General features: G+C 41.1%; 1 protein-coding gene across 1 annotated transcript; it reads right to left on the bottom strand.

Moving 5' to 3' along the window:
• Positions 1-12,139: 12,139 nt before the first annotated feature.
• Positions 12,140-14,290, bottom strand: LOC109217335 (craniofacial development protein 2-like). The gene is made up of 2 exons (XM_019381575.1): positions 14,120-14,290; positions 12,140-12,658 (listed from the first exon to the last, which is right to left on the bottom strand). Exons 1-2 carry the CDS (start codon positions 14,288-14,290, stop codon positions 12,140-12,142), a joined length of 690 nt encoding a protein of 229 aa, XP_019237120.1.
• Positions 14,291-15,236: the final 946 nt, after the last annotated feature.

Consider the following 15,236-nt stretch of genomic DNA (forward strand, 5'->3'; position numbering starts at 1 on the left):
TATGCGAACGCGGAACCCCGTCCACAACGCGATGCTCTAGCTCCCTCAACCTATGCGATCGCGGTTGACTCCACGCGACTGCGTAGAGAAACAATTTCAAACCTCTGCAGACTTATTTCTTCTACACGAACGCGGCCTAGCCCACGCGTCCGCGATTCAACCTTCCTCATAGCTATGCGTTCGCATCCCCTTTCACGCGAACGCGAAGGGTAAAATTCCCTCAGCCTTGCCTAAGCCTTCGCTATCGCGATACTCTCCACGCGATCGCGATGAAGAAAAACCTGCAACACATACCAGAAAAAGTCTGATGCCTTTCCAAGTCCAAAAATGGTATTGAGCATCCGAAACACACCCGAGGCCCCGGGACCTCAACCAAACCTGCCAACCAATCCTAAAACATCATTCAAACTTGTTCCAACCTGCGGAACGCTCCAAATAACATCAAAACACCTATTTTTCATCGGATTGAAGCTTAGGAATTCCAAAAACTCTAAAAACACGCTTTCGATCAAAAAGTCTATCAACCCTCATCCGAATGACCTGAAATTTTGCACACACGACACATTCAACACTACGGAGCTACTTCAACTTCCGGAATTCAATTCCGACCCTCGGATCAAAATCTCGCTATCGAACCGGAAATTTCAAAAATTTGACTTTCGGCATTTCAAGCCTAAATTAGCTACGGACCTCCAAAACACAATCCGAACACGCTCCTAATCCCGAAATCACCCAACAAAGCTAACGGCACTATCGGATTTCCATTCTGAGGCCGTCTTCACACTGTTCCGACTACGGTCAACTTTCCAACACCTAAGCTCTCACTTAGGGACTAAGTGTCCCAAAACTCCCCGAAACACAAAACCGAACATCCCGGCAAATCAAAATAGCAGAAATAAACTTGGGGAAAGCAGTTAATAGGAAAACGGGGCGTTAATTCACACAATGGAATCCCACGTAAAGAATATGATGATTCCTTGACCATGTATAATTTTTTTGAATAATTCAAATCTGTTAGCAGAACCTTTGTTGTACAACTTGGCATAAGCAGAATTTTTTAGCCTTAAACGTACATTATTTTAGGATCTTGACTAAACAAAGAAGTCCAAAAAGAGGAGGGCTCAGGTTGCTAACTAATTACATGCATGTAAAAGCTCTTCAGAAAATCTTATTGCATAGAAGAGGAGAGGTGCAGCTTGCAACCATCTTGATGTTGCAAAGGTGTTTGATAGGAGTAGTTGTCGTCACATATCAAACCATAAACTTGGTGATTACAAGCTGAGTAAATGAAAAATTCAAAAGAGATAATGGGGACGACATATCTTTTGTGCAAGAGCATATTAAGAACTAAATTTTCCTAAAAGAATATCTTCTTTTGGAGGTTACTGAAACACTAACATTTTCTATAATATTTTGATCTTTAGACTACAGAGAGAGAGAGATCATTGAAATACTTAAATTTCCTTTCCTACTACAGGAAAAATGCTTCTTAACAACCAAACAATGGTGAAATGTGAAACCTAAATCAATATAAATTACTATAAAAGATCAACTGATCCCATGTTGTAAGTAAGGCACACATTGCTTTACCTGCAAATCCAGAACATTGAGGCAATCAAAAAACCAGCACAACCATGCTTTCTAGTTCATAATAGTAGATCACCACCACTACAAAAGGTAGAGCAAAACTTTTCCATTCATCTGCGAACATAAAGAGTTCTCTTTTCCAGTAGCAAAATTTCAAGAACAAGGTGGATACTTCCTACAATTAGGAAAGATAAGTCGGCCTTAATTGTTGCTTCTTAGAGCATCTATTTCTTGATCGTTAGTACTTGACTGTAAAAAGACACACATGCACTACAATAATCATCATATCATATTATACTAAAAGTGGGAAGCTAAAAAGTGTCAAACTTGAATTACTAAAATTCCCACTTAAAATTGATGAACTATTTTGCCCTTGAAAACTAAATAATATTCTGCATAATAAAAATACAAAAATGTAATTTGACATTAACTATTTTTGTTTTTGGAATTCACATTAAGATTATGAAATTTTAATGTAGCAATTAATAGTTCCATTTCAACGTACAAGGGAGCCGAAGGGGTAGAGGCACATTTTCTATTTTTCGGTTGTTTCACATTTTTTCACATCCAATTGTATAAATAAAAAGCTTTATTAAACGTCTATATGAAATGTACAATTAAACAATTACTAACCGTTTTGCTTCTATTGTTAACACCTAATTATAGACAACCGTTTCTTTTTATCAGATTCCTATCTTTTCCGTTCATATGGTATGATAAAGAATTCCAACTCACTTTTCAAATCGATTTAATTACAACTCCATTTCTCTCATAGCAATTATAGCAATTGAAAGCTAAATGATAAAATACAGTGTACAAACTGAAACCAATTACAAAAAATATACTTCCCCACCTTAAAGTAGGAAAAAAGAAGAAGATTAAAGATCGCAACGTTGATGCATATTTGATTAGCAATTTTCACTTATTTTCTCTATCTATATATGGTTTCATAAGCCTGTGTTTCGATAATTGTTATTCCACAAATTGTTGCTTAATTTCTCAAAAAGATTGAAACTTTCCCATCGTTGTATAAATTATTGACTATGCTCGCGTATGAGAGACATATACTGATTTGAGAACATTTACCTGATGCTTACAGTGTTCAGGAAAAAACATCAATGGTATGCTGGCTTCTTATCTTTATTCTTCTTCTGTTTTCCTTCTGGAGGTTATGTGAAATTATTGACAAACAAAGAGTAAGAGAAACAAAGATGTTTTTCTGTATTGTGCAGACACTCATTTGAAGGAGCAAGGCTGAAGTGGGATCACTAAATTGCAAGAGGAGATGGAAACAAAAATAATTTTCTCAGAATTTATCCACTTTCATGTCACGACCCAAAATTCACAAGTCGTGATGGCACCTAACTCAACCCGCTAGGTAAGCCAACTAATAGAAAATACCACCCAACTGAGATTATAAGAGGATAGAAAATAGATAACTGAACATTTACAAATTTGCCAAGAACAGGTAGTACGATTCACGAGCTTCTAAGATTTGGAACTTCAAAACTGATACAAATAAATACACTTTCTGTTTGAAGGTTACATAAACAGATTAGCAATAACCTAAACTACCAAGAACAAGTGGCAGCTATATCCAACCGCGCGAACATCTTTCGAATCAGCACCCGACGTCACCAGCAACTCCGCTCCAAAATCTGCATGGGACGTGCAGAAGTGCAGTATCAGTACAACCGACCCCATGTACTGGTAAGTATTTTGTCTAACCTCGTCGAACTAGTGACGAGGCTTTTAGTTAAAAGATGCTTATTTAAATAACATGTACATTAGATCAACAGTAAAGCAGTTCAAAGTATGACAGTTAAAAGTATCAAGTACAACCCGGCGAGTCAGCCAATGAATACTGTAAAGAACCACAATAGAATATTTACGATCTTTTCTGGTATGAGATATATGTCGAAAATGTCAAAATGTCAAACCACATGGCACAGTAACACCATTCGTGCTTTTATCTCATCCTCACCATTATAAATGAAATTATGTAACAATTCAATTAGCACGGCAACACCCTTTGTGCGTTCAACTCATCTTTCCCAAGTGATTGTATAACAGAACCAACCATATCACAACAACACAAAATAGGAACTTCTAAGCAGGAAATACGCAAGTAGAAACCGTGGACAAGGATACACATGTGGGTCATAGTAAATGTCACGACCTAATTTCACTTCAGGTCGTGATGGAGCCCAACACCATTGTCAGGAAAGCCAACGCGGAAATGTTAATAAGGTCTAGTGTTTACTTTTCCAAAACAGTTACCATAATCTCTAAATTTGGATTTAAAATAAGCGATAATTAGCATCGTACCATAATAGTTATACAATCCCAAAAGAATAGTCTACTAATATGTGTGCCAAGACCTGGTGTCACAAGTATATGGGCATCTAATAGAATGCACAAAAGAATAAATCTATCCTACTGTCTGAACTAGAATAGACAGCCAAAAGTACAGAAAGACTCCATCACGCTGCTGGGCGGCATAGGAAAGGAGCAGCTCACCGTGTAATCTCGGACTACGATCAAGTGTGCGCACCGGACTGGTAACCAGATGTACCTACCTGTACAATTAAGTACAGAAGCGTAGTATGAGTACATAAATAATATGTACCCAGGTTTTGTGAGGGCTACGTATGCACGAGGTGACGAGAGTCCGTGCGTAGCAAATCTAAGTTCATTCCATAACAAATTTCGTGGTAAAATCTAAGTTCTATAAAATCCCTAGGTTTTGCTCTAATCCAATCATTTTTCCTAATCTTTGTGTGTTAATCTACCCAAGACTCAAGTATTAAACTAGAAATAAGTAGCATAAACTTACCTCAAGATGCTAGGTGAAATCTCTCTCTTTGGAAGCTCCCAAATCGCCTAAACAATGGTGGAAATGTGTCAAAAATGACACATTCCTGTATTAAATGAAGGCACTACCTTCACCGATTTTCGCATCTCCGGTTAGGGGACCGCATCTGCGGTCTCGCTTCTGCGAGAGGAGGGCCGCATCTGCGGAATTGTCCAGGCGGGCTGGGACCGCTTCTATGGTCTTTGGGCCGCTCCTGCGAAGCCGCTTCTGCAGCGAAGGAGCCGCATCTGCGGTTCCTAGGCTTCTCGCTCTTGGCCGCTTCTGCGATGGAAGGACCGCGCCTGCTGTCTCGTACCAGGGGCTGACCAACCACAGGTGCGGTTATGACAGCAACCTGGAGCTTCAACTCCTTCCAAAATTTCCTAACTCAACTCGAACCTCGTCCATTTGTCGATCGGGGCTCCCGGGCCCCGCACGAGCATACCGACAAGTTTGAAATCATAAAATGGACTCGCTCGAACCCTCGAAATGCCCAAAACAATGCTAAATCTAAGAATCACCCCCTAAAACCAATTGAATCATACTTATGAACTTCACGTTCTTCCATTTACTTCTAACGCGCCGAAACGTACTTATACTACTCGGATTGATACCAAACTTTGCGGGCAAGTCTTAAATATTATATTGGACCTGTACCGGGCTCCGGAACCAACATACGGGCCCGAAACCAACATGATCAAGCATTATTTAATTTCATTAAATCTTTAAAAAAATTCAGTTTAATAATTTCTAACAAAAATTCATTACTCAGGCTAGGGACCTCGGAATTCGATTCCTGGCATACGCCCAGGTCCCATATATTCCTACGGAACCTTCGGGACCATCAAAACGCAAGTCAGGTTCCATTTACTAAAAATGTTGACCAAAGTCAATTTTAGCCTTTTAAGAAAATCTTAGGGAATCAAGTGTTCTTATTTCAACCCAAACTCTTCCAAACCCCGAACCAACCATCCCCGCAGGTCGTAAATTAGTTAAAGCAAGCGCGGGAAGTCTTTTTTAGGGGAACGAGGTTCTAAAAAGCAAAACGACCAGTCCGGTCGTTACAGTAAAGGACTTAGCAGAAAGCACGTGAGTAACAACAACAATTGGAAAACGGGAAATATCAACTTCAATTAACTAGCATGTTGGAGACCTAAGTACAAATATAACAATTAAGAGGAAAACACATGTTCTTTACAAATTAACAAGTAAGGGCATGAATGGCTAGCATAGTGAAAGGCTTATGCTAAAGTGCAACAGAATAGATACAACATATAATATAAAAGAAGAAATAGACATGGTAACTATAAGTTAAGCAAGTAAAAGACATGGACAGTGCAACAACAATCAAGATAAAGGTCAAGTACAGGACAATAACAACAACTCTCTTCAAATATGTAAATACAACAATAACAGCTCAAGGTAAGGGCACAACCGTATACACGGAAAACAGATATCACATCAAAATGCATGTCCCTCGTCCTCACCTGCACGGAAACACCCTTCATGCCATGACCTCACCATAACATACAAACATAACAATCCAAATGAAATTGCACGGCATCACCCTTCGTGCTTTTACTCTCAAATGATACGACACGATATCACCCTTCGTGATTTTACTCTCGATAATGTAGCACGGCATCACCCTTCGTGCTTTTACTCTCAATAATATGGCACGACATCACCCTTTGTGCTTTTACTCCCAATGATATGGCACGGCATCACCCTTCGTGCTTTACACTCTCCCTCACGTGATGTATAAACAATGGCACGGCATCACCCTTCGTGTTTTACACTCTTTCTTACCAAGCATATGAGTATCAATGACAAATAAGGCAGGAAGCACAAATACCATCAACGAGAGTGCTTAAATGGATATTCCAAACACATTCCAAATCGCAACTTTCCAAGTCAACAATGGTTCAACAACCCTCAAGAACCGTATTATTCAAATACTTCCACGAATCTCATAAATGATCAACAACACAAGTATAGAGCCTAGAATCTCAAGAAATTCGGTTGTAGTAAAGTAGTATTGATTTCGCATAGAGATGACCAAATTAGACACATCAATGTATTCTTACAATTTTCATCAAGTTTGATCAAGTTATAACAAACTAAGTCTTGATATCTATCATTTAATATTATGTCCTTAGTATCTAAGAGTCAAACAAGGCATTAAGCAGAATGTCACAAAATTCTACAAACACAAATATAACATAATCCACCCCCGAGCATGATTAACCCTGGCACATACATATACACTCGTCACCTTATATATGTATCACCCCCGCATGTAGCAAACANGTAAGATTATTATTTCAAGTCTGTAATCTTGCTTTCTCAGTTTTAATTCTCACAGAGGAATTGTTGAAGGCAAGATTATTGATTTTCTAGTAAAAATATTCTCACGAAGTTTTTACTACGCTTGAGCACAATTCAGGCAAGATATTCAGTTTAATCGTCACTAGTTTTAAATCAATTAATTGACATAACCTCACGGAGTGTTAATTATTTATTTATTTCTTAGTGTAAAAATATAATTGTATTAGCAATAAGCAATTATTCTTTAGAGAAATACGTATAAAACCTGAGATTTTATTGTAATGATATATCAAGTATTCAACGATTCCCAACTCTTTTTAAATATAAACTTTTTGAAAGAAATTTGTCTTAATTTATAATTTCAAACACACCTTTCATCAATTTGGTTCTCTCAAATAGTAGTCAAAATATTACAAGTCTGTAGCTTAGATTGTCCAATCTCTGTGGGACGATATCATAAACTATACTAGAATTTGACAGAGTACGAGCAGAAAATCCTATACACACAAGCCTCGTCATTCTTCACCATTACAATAGGAGAAGACTAGGGACTGGTATTGTGCCTTATCACCCCAGTACTCAACATCTCATCTACCATTTTTTCAATCTCATCTTTCTGAATAGCTGGATATCTGTAGGGCCTCTTGTTTATTGGAGTAGTACCTTCTTTTAGAACAATCCTATGATCATGTACCCTTGAAGGTGGTAATCCCTTAGGATCCTCAAATATGTCCTTGTACTTTTGCAGAATCAAGTCTAGTTCTGCAGTCCTTTCTTGGTCTTGGTCTTGGCCTATTAGTGAAAACAAACCAACAACTTCACTTGAATTCTCTTCTGCTAGTACCCCACTGATATCACGCGTAACTCTGCTGGCTTAGCAAGAAGCTTGTCCATTCTTCCTGCTTGAATTAATTTAGCAGCTGGAGGTTGAATCCCTCTTGGAGAAATCTTCTTGCCCATGATAGTGAACTCCATTTTAAGTTTCTTGAAATTCCATAGGATATCACCTAAAGTAATCAACCATTGGATGCCCATAACCATATTACATCCACCCAATAGCAATACAAGCATATCAGAGTCAAAGGAGACTCCCTTCATCTTCCACACCAGTTTTTTTGCAAACATAATGGCTTTGCACCTTATTACCATCAGCTACTGATACTGCAAAAGGAGCTATGGTAGTCAGAACACACCCTAACTTCTTGGCAGTGTTAAGGTCCAAGAAATTATGGGTACTACAAGTATTAATAAGTACATGAACTGCCTTCCCTTTGATTGACACTGTCACCCTCATGGTCCTAAAATCATGTGCACCATTCATGGCATGCACAGATACATGAGGTAGAATAGACCCTTCTGCATTAGTCTCTAGGCCTTGAGCTAACATGGTTAACAACTCTGCTGGATCCAAAACATGACACCTCCCTCTACTTCCACCATTCCCTCTCCTTCTTGAACTTCCATAGAGAAAAATTGCCTTTTCTTCTTGCACACATGTCCCACAGTGTATTTCTAATCACAATGGAAACATAACCCCTTGCTTCTTTTTTCCTCCATCTCAGCACTAGTTAAGAGCTTAGGATTGTTGTACGTTGGTTTAGAACTGCTAGGGTAAGAAGGCTATTGTTTTGGAAAAGTTTGAGAAGGTTTAAATGGCAGGTGATTCCCTCCTTGAGGAGAGAAGGATGCGGGCTGAAATCTTGGGACATTTCTGGGGGTAGGAAGGATGGCATTAGAAGAAAAAACTTGTTTCTGCACTTGTAATATTTGCTCTTGAATTCTGGCTAAACTAATGGCTTTGGCTAGAGACCTGGGACCTAACAGCTTAACAGGCAGACCAATTTCTGGTTTCAAACCCCTTAGGAAATAACTAATAACATACTCCTCTTGTAACTCGACTCTATTAAGTAATTCATCAAAATTATCAACATAATCTTGAACAGAAGTTACCTGCCTGAGATCCTTGAAATCACCCATGGGATCATCAAAAAGTTCAGCACCAAATCTAGCATAGAGGTATCTTACATACTCTCCCCATCGAGGCCATTCCCTAGTCACCCTAGACTTCATGAAACTTTGATGCCATTGCAACGCTCGACCCTCCAGTTTGCACGAAGCTAATTTGACCTTGGATTCGTCAGGAGTTTCATCCGCATCTAAGAATTGTTCGCATTTGTACAACCAATCTTTTAACCCAGTCCCATCAAACCTAGAGATAGCCACATCGACTTGATAATTTCTGGCGGGATTTGGATTGTCAACAGGTCTGGGAGCTCGAGATTCTATCCTTTCTTCATTCTTATCCACAACTGTGCCATTTTGGACAGAATTTCCCCCGTTATTAATCATCATTCTTTTGATCTCCTCCAAGGCTTGAGCCGTTCTCGACTCTACAGAATTGGTCAGTTCTGTTACAGAATTGACCACAGTGTCCATAGATCATTTGAGAGCATCAACATCCTTGCGTAATTCCGCCATGCGAGTACTACGATCGCCCATTTCCCGTCCAAGTAATCACTCGCTCTGATACCAATGATACGTTCCAGCAATTATCAAGCTAAGAAAAGAGAAAGAAGAGAAACCTAAAGAGTAAAAATGGAGGAATTACTCTTGAACAGAATCTCTAGACTCAATTGTGAATTGAGTGTCAATAAAAGAGAAGAGAGAAGACCAGTTTACTGATATTAAACTTCACAAAAGCTAAACAATACAGCAGTAGGAATCAAAACTATATACTAATACATTTGGCGGGAAAAGTTAGTTATAACTAACTTTTGGAAGTCACATGCACTAACAACCTTCCAACTAACCCCTAACTACCCAGCTTCTTATTCCTTGCGTGAGCTACTGATTTAACTAACTACTGATTTAGTAATTGGACTAATAGAATCGTAACATTCCATTTCTAGCATATCAAAAAAGCTACTAATAAAATGTATATCAGATAATTTAACTGAAAGTCACTATTACAAACTACATAAAACTGAAAGTCACTATTACACATATACTACTTACTAGTTACTAGTTACTAGGAACAAACCTAGTACATTTTGTCCCTAGGTACAACAACAACAATCCAGTAAAATCCCACGAGTGGGGTCTGGGGAGGGTAGTGTGTACGCAGACCTTACCCCTACCCCGAAGGAGTAGAGAGGCTGTTTCCGGAAGACCCTCGGCTCAAGAAAACAAAAGGACAAAAATGAGACAATATTAGTATCACCACAGAAATCGTAGGAAAAATAGGAACAATATGAAATCTAGAAGAAAGATGGAAAGCAAAAGCGAAAGCTAATCAAAAGGTCCTGCATTGAAAAGCGAAATAGTAAGACACAACATTGCCACTAACTATCTTAGACAAAAAACTCTACCAGACTAGTCTTACAAAGGTGCGAAGTAAGACAAGACTCAACTACCTCCTAACCTACAACCTTAATACTCGACCTCCACATCTTCCTATCAAGTGTCATATCCTCGGAAATCCGAAGCCTCGCCATATCCTGCCTTATCACCTCACCCTAATATTTCTTAGGTCGCCCTCTACCTCTTCTCGTGCCATCCATAACCAGTCGTTCACACCTCCTTACCGGAGCATCTGGGCTTCTTCTCTTAACATGCCCGAACCATCTTAGCCTCAATTCCCACATCTTGGCATCAATGGGAGCTACGTGCACCTTCTCCCGAATAACATCATTACTAATCTTATCCATCCTAGTATGCCCACATATCCACCTCAATATCCTCATTTCTACTACTTTCATCTTCTGGATATGTGAGTTCTTAACAGACCAACACTCAGCCCTATACATCATGGTCGGTCTAACCACCACTTTGTAGAACTTTCCTTTGAGCATCGCTGGGACTCTCTTATCACACAAGACTCAAGATGCTAACCTCCACTTCATCCATCCTATCCCAATACGGTGTGTGATATCCTCGTCGATCTCCCCTCCCCCCTGGATAATCGACCCAAGTTACTTGAAGTTGCCTCTACTTGGGATAACCTATCATTCAAGCCTCACATCCACGCCAACTTCCACCAGCTCAGCGTTGAACTTACACTCCAGGTATTCCGTCTCCGTCCTGCTCAGCTTGAAACCCTTAGACTCAAGAGTCTGTCTCCAAACCTCCAGCCTATCGTTGACACCGGCTCGCGACTCATTAATAAGAACTATATCATCGGTGAATAACATGCACCATGGCACCTCCCCTTGAATATGGTGTGTTAGCGCGTCCATCACCAGGGCAAATAAGAACGGACTGAACGTAGAACCTTGGTGTAACCCTATTACAACCGGAAAATGCTCAGAGTCGCCTCCTACTGTCCTAACCCGAGTCTTAGCCCCATCATACATGTCCTTAATTGCCATAATGTAGGGGACTGACACACCTTTTTCCTCCAAGCATCTCTAGAGAACTTCTCTAGGAACCTTGTCATACGATTTCTCAAGGTCAATAAACACCATGTGCAGATCCTTCTTCCTCTCTCTGTATAGTTCCACCAACCTCCTAACAAGGTGTATAGCTTCTGTAGTTGAACGACCCGGCATGAACCCAAACTGGTTGTCGGATATAGACACTGTCACCCGCACCCTCGCTTCAACCACCCTCTCCCACACTTTCATGGTATGACTAAGTAATTTGATACCCCTATAATTGTTACAACTCTGGATATCACCTTTGTTCTTATACACTGGAACCACTGTACCCCACCTCCACTCATCTGGCATCCTTTTCGCCTTAAAAATAACATTAAACAACCCAGTCAACCACTCCAAACCTTCTCTCCCCACACACTTCTAAAATTCCACCGGAATCTCGCCTGGCCCGGTTGCTCTGCCCTTATTCATCTTACGCATAGCTCCCACGACCTCCTCAACCTTGATGTGCCTGCAGCACTCAAAGTCACGGTGACTCTCGGAATGCTCCAATTCGCCTAGCACAATATCCCGATCCCCTTCCTCATTCAGAAGTTTATGAAAGTAAGTCTGTCATCTCCTCTTAATCTGGGCATCTTCCATCAATACTCTACCATCTTCGTCCTTGATGCATCTCACTTGGTCCAAATCTCGAGCCTTCCTCTCTCTTAACTTGGCCAACCGAAATAATTTCTTCTCCCTGCCTTTTTCCCCCAGTTCCTCGTTTATACGACCATAAGCCGTAGTCTTAGCCTCTGTCACCGCCAGCTTAGCTTCCTTCCTAGCTACTTTATACCTCTCCATGCACGCTCGCCTCTCCTCCTCACCTATGCTCCCCACTAACTTCAGGTACGCCGCCTTCTTCGCTTCCACTTTACCTTGGACTACTTCATTCCACCACCAGTCTCCTTTATGCCCCCCAGAGATGCCCGTCGAGACCCCTAACACCTCTCTCTCAGCCTCCCTTATACAGTCTGCTGCCGCTGACCACATAGTGCTCGTCACCACTGCTTCTCCAAGCTCCCATAGCCGACAATCGCCCCTCCAACTCTTGGGCTTTATCCTTAGTTAAGGCTCCCCACCTGATTCTCGGTCTTCCTCGAGCAGACCTTTTCCTCCTCCTTAATATAATACCAACGTCCATCACCAAAAGCTTATGCTGCATCGCGAGTATCTCACTCGGGATCACCTTGCAATCCTTGCACAACCCTTTGTCACCCCTCCTGAGGAGGAGATAGTCCATTTGAGTCTTTGCCGCCGCATTTTGAAAAGTAACCAAATGTTCCTCCTTTTTCGGAAAGCTAGAGCTCACAATCACCAACCCAAAAGCCTTAGCGAAGTCCAACAACGAGGTACCTCCTCCGTTCCTTTCCCCAAAACCGAAGCCTTCGTGCACTTTGCCATAACCACCTGTGGTCGACCCAATATGACCATTGAAATCCCCTCCTATGAATAGCTTCTCAGCAGGCGGAACCTGGCGCACAATCTCATCTAACCCCTCCTAGAAGCACCATTTAACCTCCTCATCTAGGCCCGCATGCGGCGCATAGGCGCTAACGACGTTTAGGGTGCACTCTCCAACCACCAACTTAATAATCATCAATCTATCATTCACTCGTCTAACCTCAACCACAGACTCTCTAAGTTCCCTATCCACCAAGATACCCACTCCATTCTTACCTCTCTGGACTTCTGAGTACCAAAGTTTATACCCGTCCGCGTCCTTCGCCCTCGACCCTACCCACCTTGTCTCCTAGACACACGCTATATTAACCCTCCTCTTCTGGAGGATCTTCGCCAACTCAATAGACTTACCCGTCATTGTACCTATGTTCCATGACGCAATTCTCAACCTATAGACGCCCTTGTTCCCTTTACCTTTCTTGCCTCCCGACCCATGCCCTAACCCACGCCCTAACCCCTGCCCTACCTCCCGCCCCTCCCCCCGCTCCCCCCGAGGACATGACCTCACTCGACCATCCCAGACCACAGCCACTATTCCTACGACAGACTGAGGGGAATCACTAACACACACAAGGCAACGGACCGAACAAGAAAAAGACAAGTTACAACTACAGGCACACTAATACGGTAAATAAACTAATACGAACTAAGATAGCAGCAATTTAACTAGCACAACAAAGGAAAACAGGAAAACAGGAGGTACCAACTCCCGCGAGTAGAACCCGGGAATTGTCCTGGTATATACGACGATGTTGCGGCCACCTAGCACGTTCTTGTCCAACTCCCACTACCCCTTGCTGGCACTCGCCCGGGTTATTCTTTAATGTTTGAACACACACGTCCGGTTCGCCGCTAATAACCGCAGGCCCTAACCTAAAATACACACAAAATACCATGAAGCCAAACAAAGGAGGGAGGGGTTGTCACCGCTACCATTGGTGAGGCCCCACCCGTAGCAAAGGAGCGCAAAAAAGGATGAAATAAAACCTTAAGTTGATTTAAAAACAGTCAATAATGAATAAAAAGGCCAGTTTATGATAAACTTAGTAAAATAAGATCTTCACTAAGTTCTTCACAAATTGCGACAGAAAAAAGCAAAAACCAAAGTTTGGATTTTTGATATACAATTTTCGTTTTTACAGAAATTGCAGAAATACGTTGAATCTAATAGAAATTACCTTCAAGTATGTAAAGAATTACCTTCAAGTGTAGCAGATCGAATAGACAAAGATTTTTTGCGATTGAAAAGTGAAGGCGAAGATCGAAAATGGATACAAATTATAAAACTTAATTACGATGTAAAAAGGTACTCTATGATTTAAGTATTTATGCTACTGTGTCGTAGAACAAAAAGAAGAAGTAAAAAGAAAAAAGATGATATCCTTGGTTGCTGAAAGTTTTATAAAAATTGAAAGATGATTTTGCAATTAAAAAAAAGAAAAAAAGAATAATGCCAAGGAAATATACTTACTAATGGCGGCAGATCAGTTGCAGTAGCAAAGAAGTTCACCGGCCGGAGAATAGAAATCGCAACAGTAGGAGTAATCGAGGAATAAGAATCAATCGCCTCTAACTCAATTGGGTCAAGCAGACTGACAACCCGAAAGTAACTCAACCCAATATGCCTATCCTGGGGGAACATTCCGGGAACCCGAAGCCATTTCTCACATCACACCCACATTGACATGTAGACTTTCCTTGACAAGGAAATACCGCGGATCCAATTATCATTCGATGCTCCGTAGACAAATTCAAAAGTCCTTAAATCCTTAAATCCACTCATCCTATTCTGATCTTCAATACGTAGCTAATACGCGTTGAGCAACCCGTGCTTCACAACATATGCCCATTCAAAGAAATAACCATGAAAGCTCTCGGTTCCGAAACTGGTACGGCCCATGATCCTACAATCCGATCGTCATTTGCAGCCTCCACCACTTAGCTCGAATCCATAGAAGACCTCATATGAGACACACGATCCAAAATCATCCTGCAGAAGGTGGCCCATCGGTTATACTCATATCGACACCTTGCCATGAACTTACCTTAATCACAATAGCCAGGCCACCAACCAATCTTTCCAAATGTGCACCTACCAACCAGACTTATAAACCCGCCTCGCACCACAAATGGACGAGTAGAAGATTTAACACTACATCTGTTCAGAGGCTAGACAAAACATCGCGATGATGATCAAGCATCCACAGCCCGTCGTAATCTATCTTCAGCATTACCGATCGTCGGCACATAGCAAATACTAAGCGCACAACATCACATACGAGCGGTGGGGAAGAGTCAAAGTCGTAGGTTTCAGGCTGAAACAAGACCGCACGATAAGGAAAGAAGAAAGGGAAATTTTTCCTAAATGCCCTGTAGCCTCCCGAAGATAGGTATGGACGTCATCATACCGATCCGCAGGACTCTACTAGACACTTGCTCATGACTCGTAGAACCTACGAACCTAGTGCTCTGATACCACCTTGTCACGACCCAAAAACCACAAGTCGTGATGGCACCTAACTCAACCCGCTAGGTAAGCCGACTAACAGAAAATACCACCCAACTGAGATTATACGAGGATAGAAAAT

Source organism: Nicotiana attenuata, unplaced genomic scaffold (genome assembly GCF_001879085.1).
Source record: "Nicotiana attenuata strain UT unplaced genomic scaffold, NIATTr2, whole genome shotgun sequence".
NCBI classification, from domain to species: domain Eukaryota; kingdom Viridiplantae; phylum Streptophyta; class Magnoliopsida; order Solanales; family Solanaceae; genus Nicotiana; species Nicotiana attenuata.

What these genes read in the sequence shown, in the direction of transcription:
- LOC109217335 (XM_019381575.1), bottom strand. Translation starts at nt 14,290, where the DNA reads ATGTTCCCCCAGGATAGGCATATTGGGTTGAGTTACTTTCGGGTTGTC. An exon ending in CAACTGATCTGCCGCCATTA is followed by an intron (nt 12,659 to 14,119) that starts GTAAGTATATTT and finishes ATTGTGCGCCAG; the next exon opens with GTTCCGCCTGCTGAGAAGCT.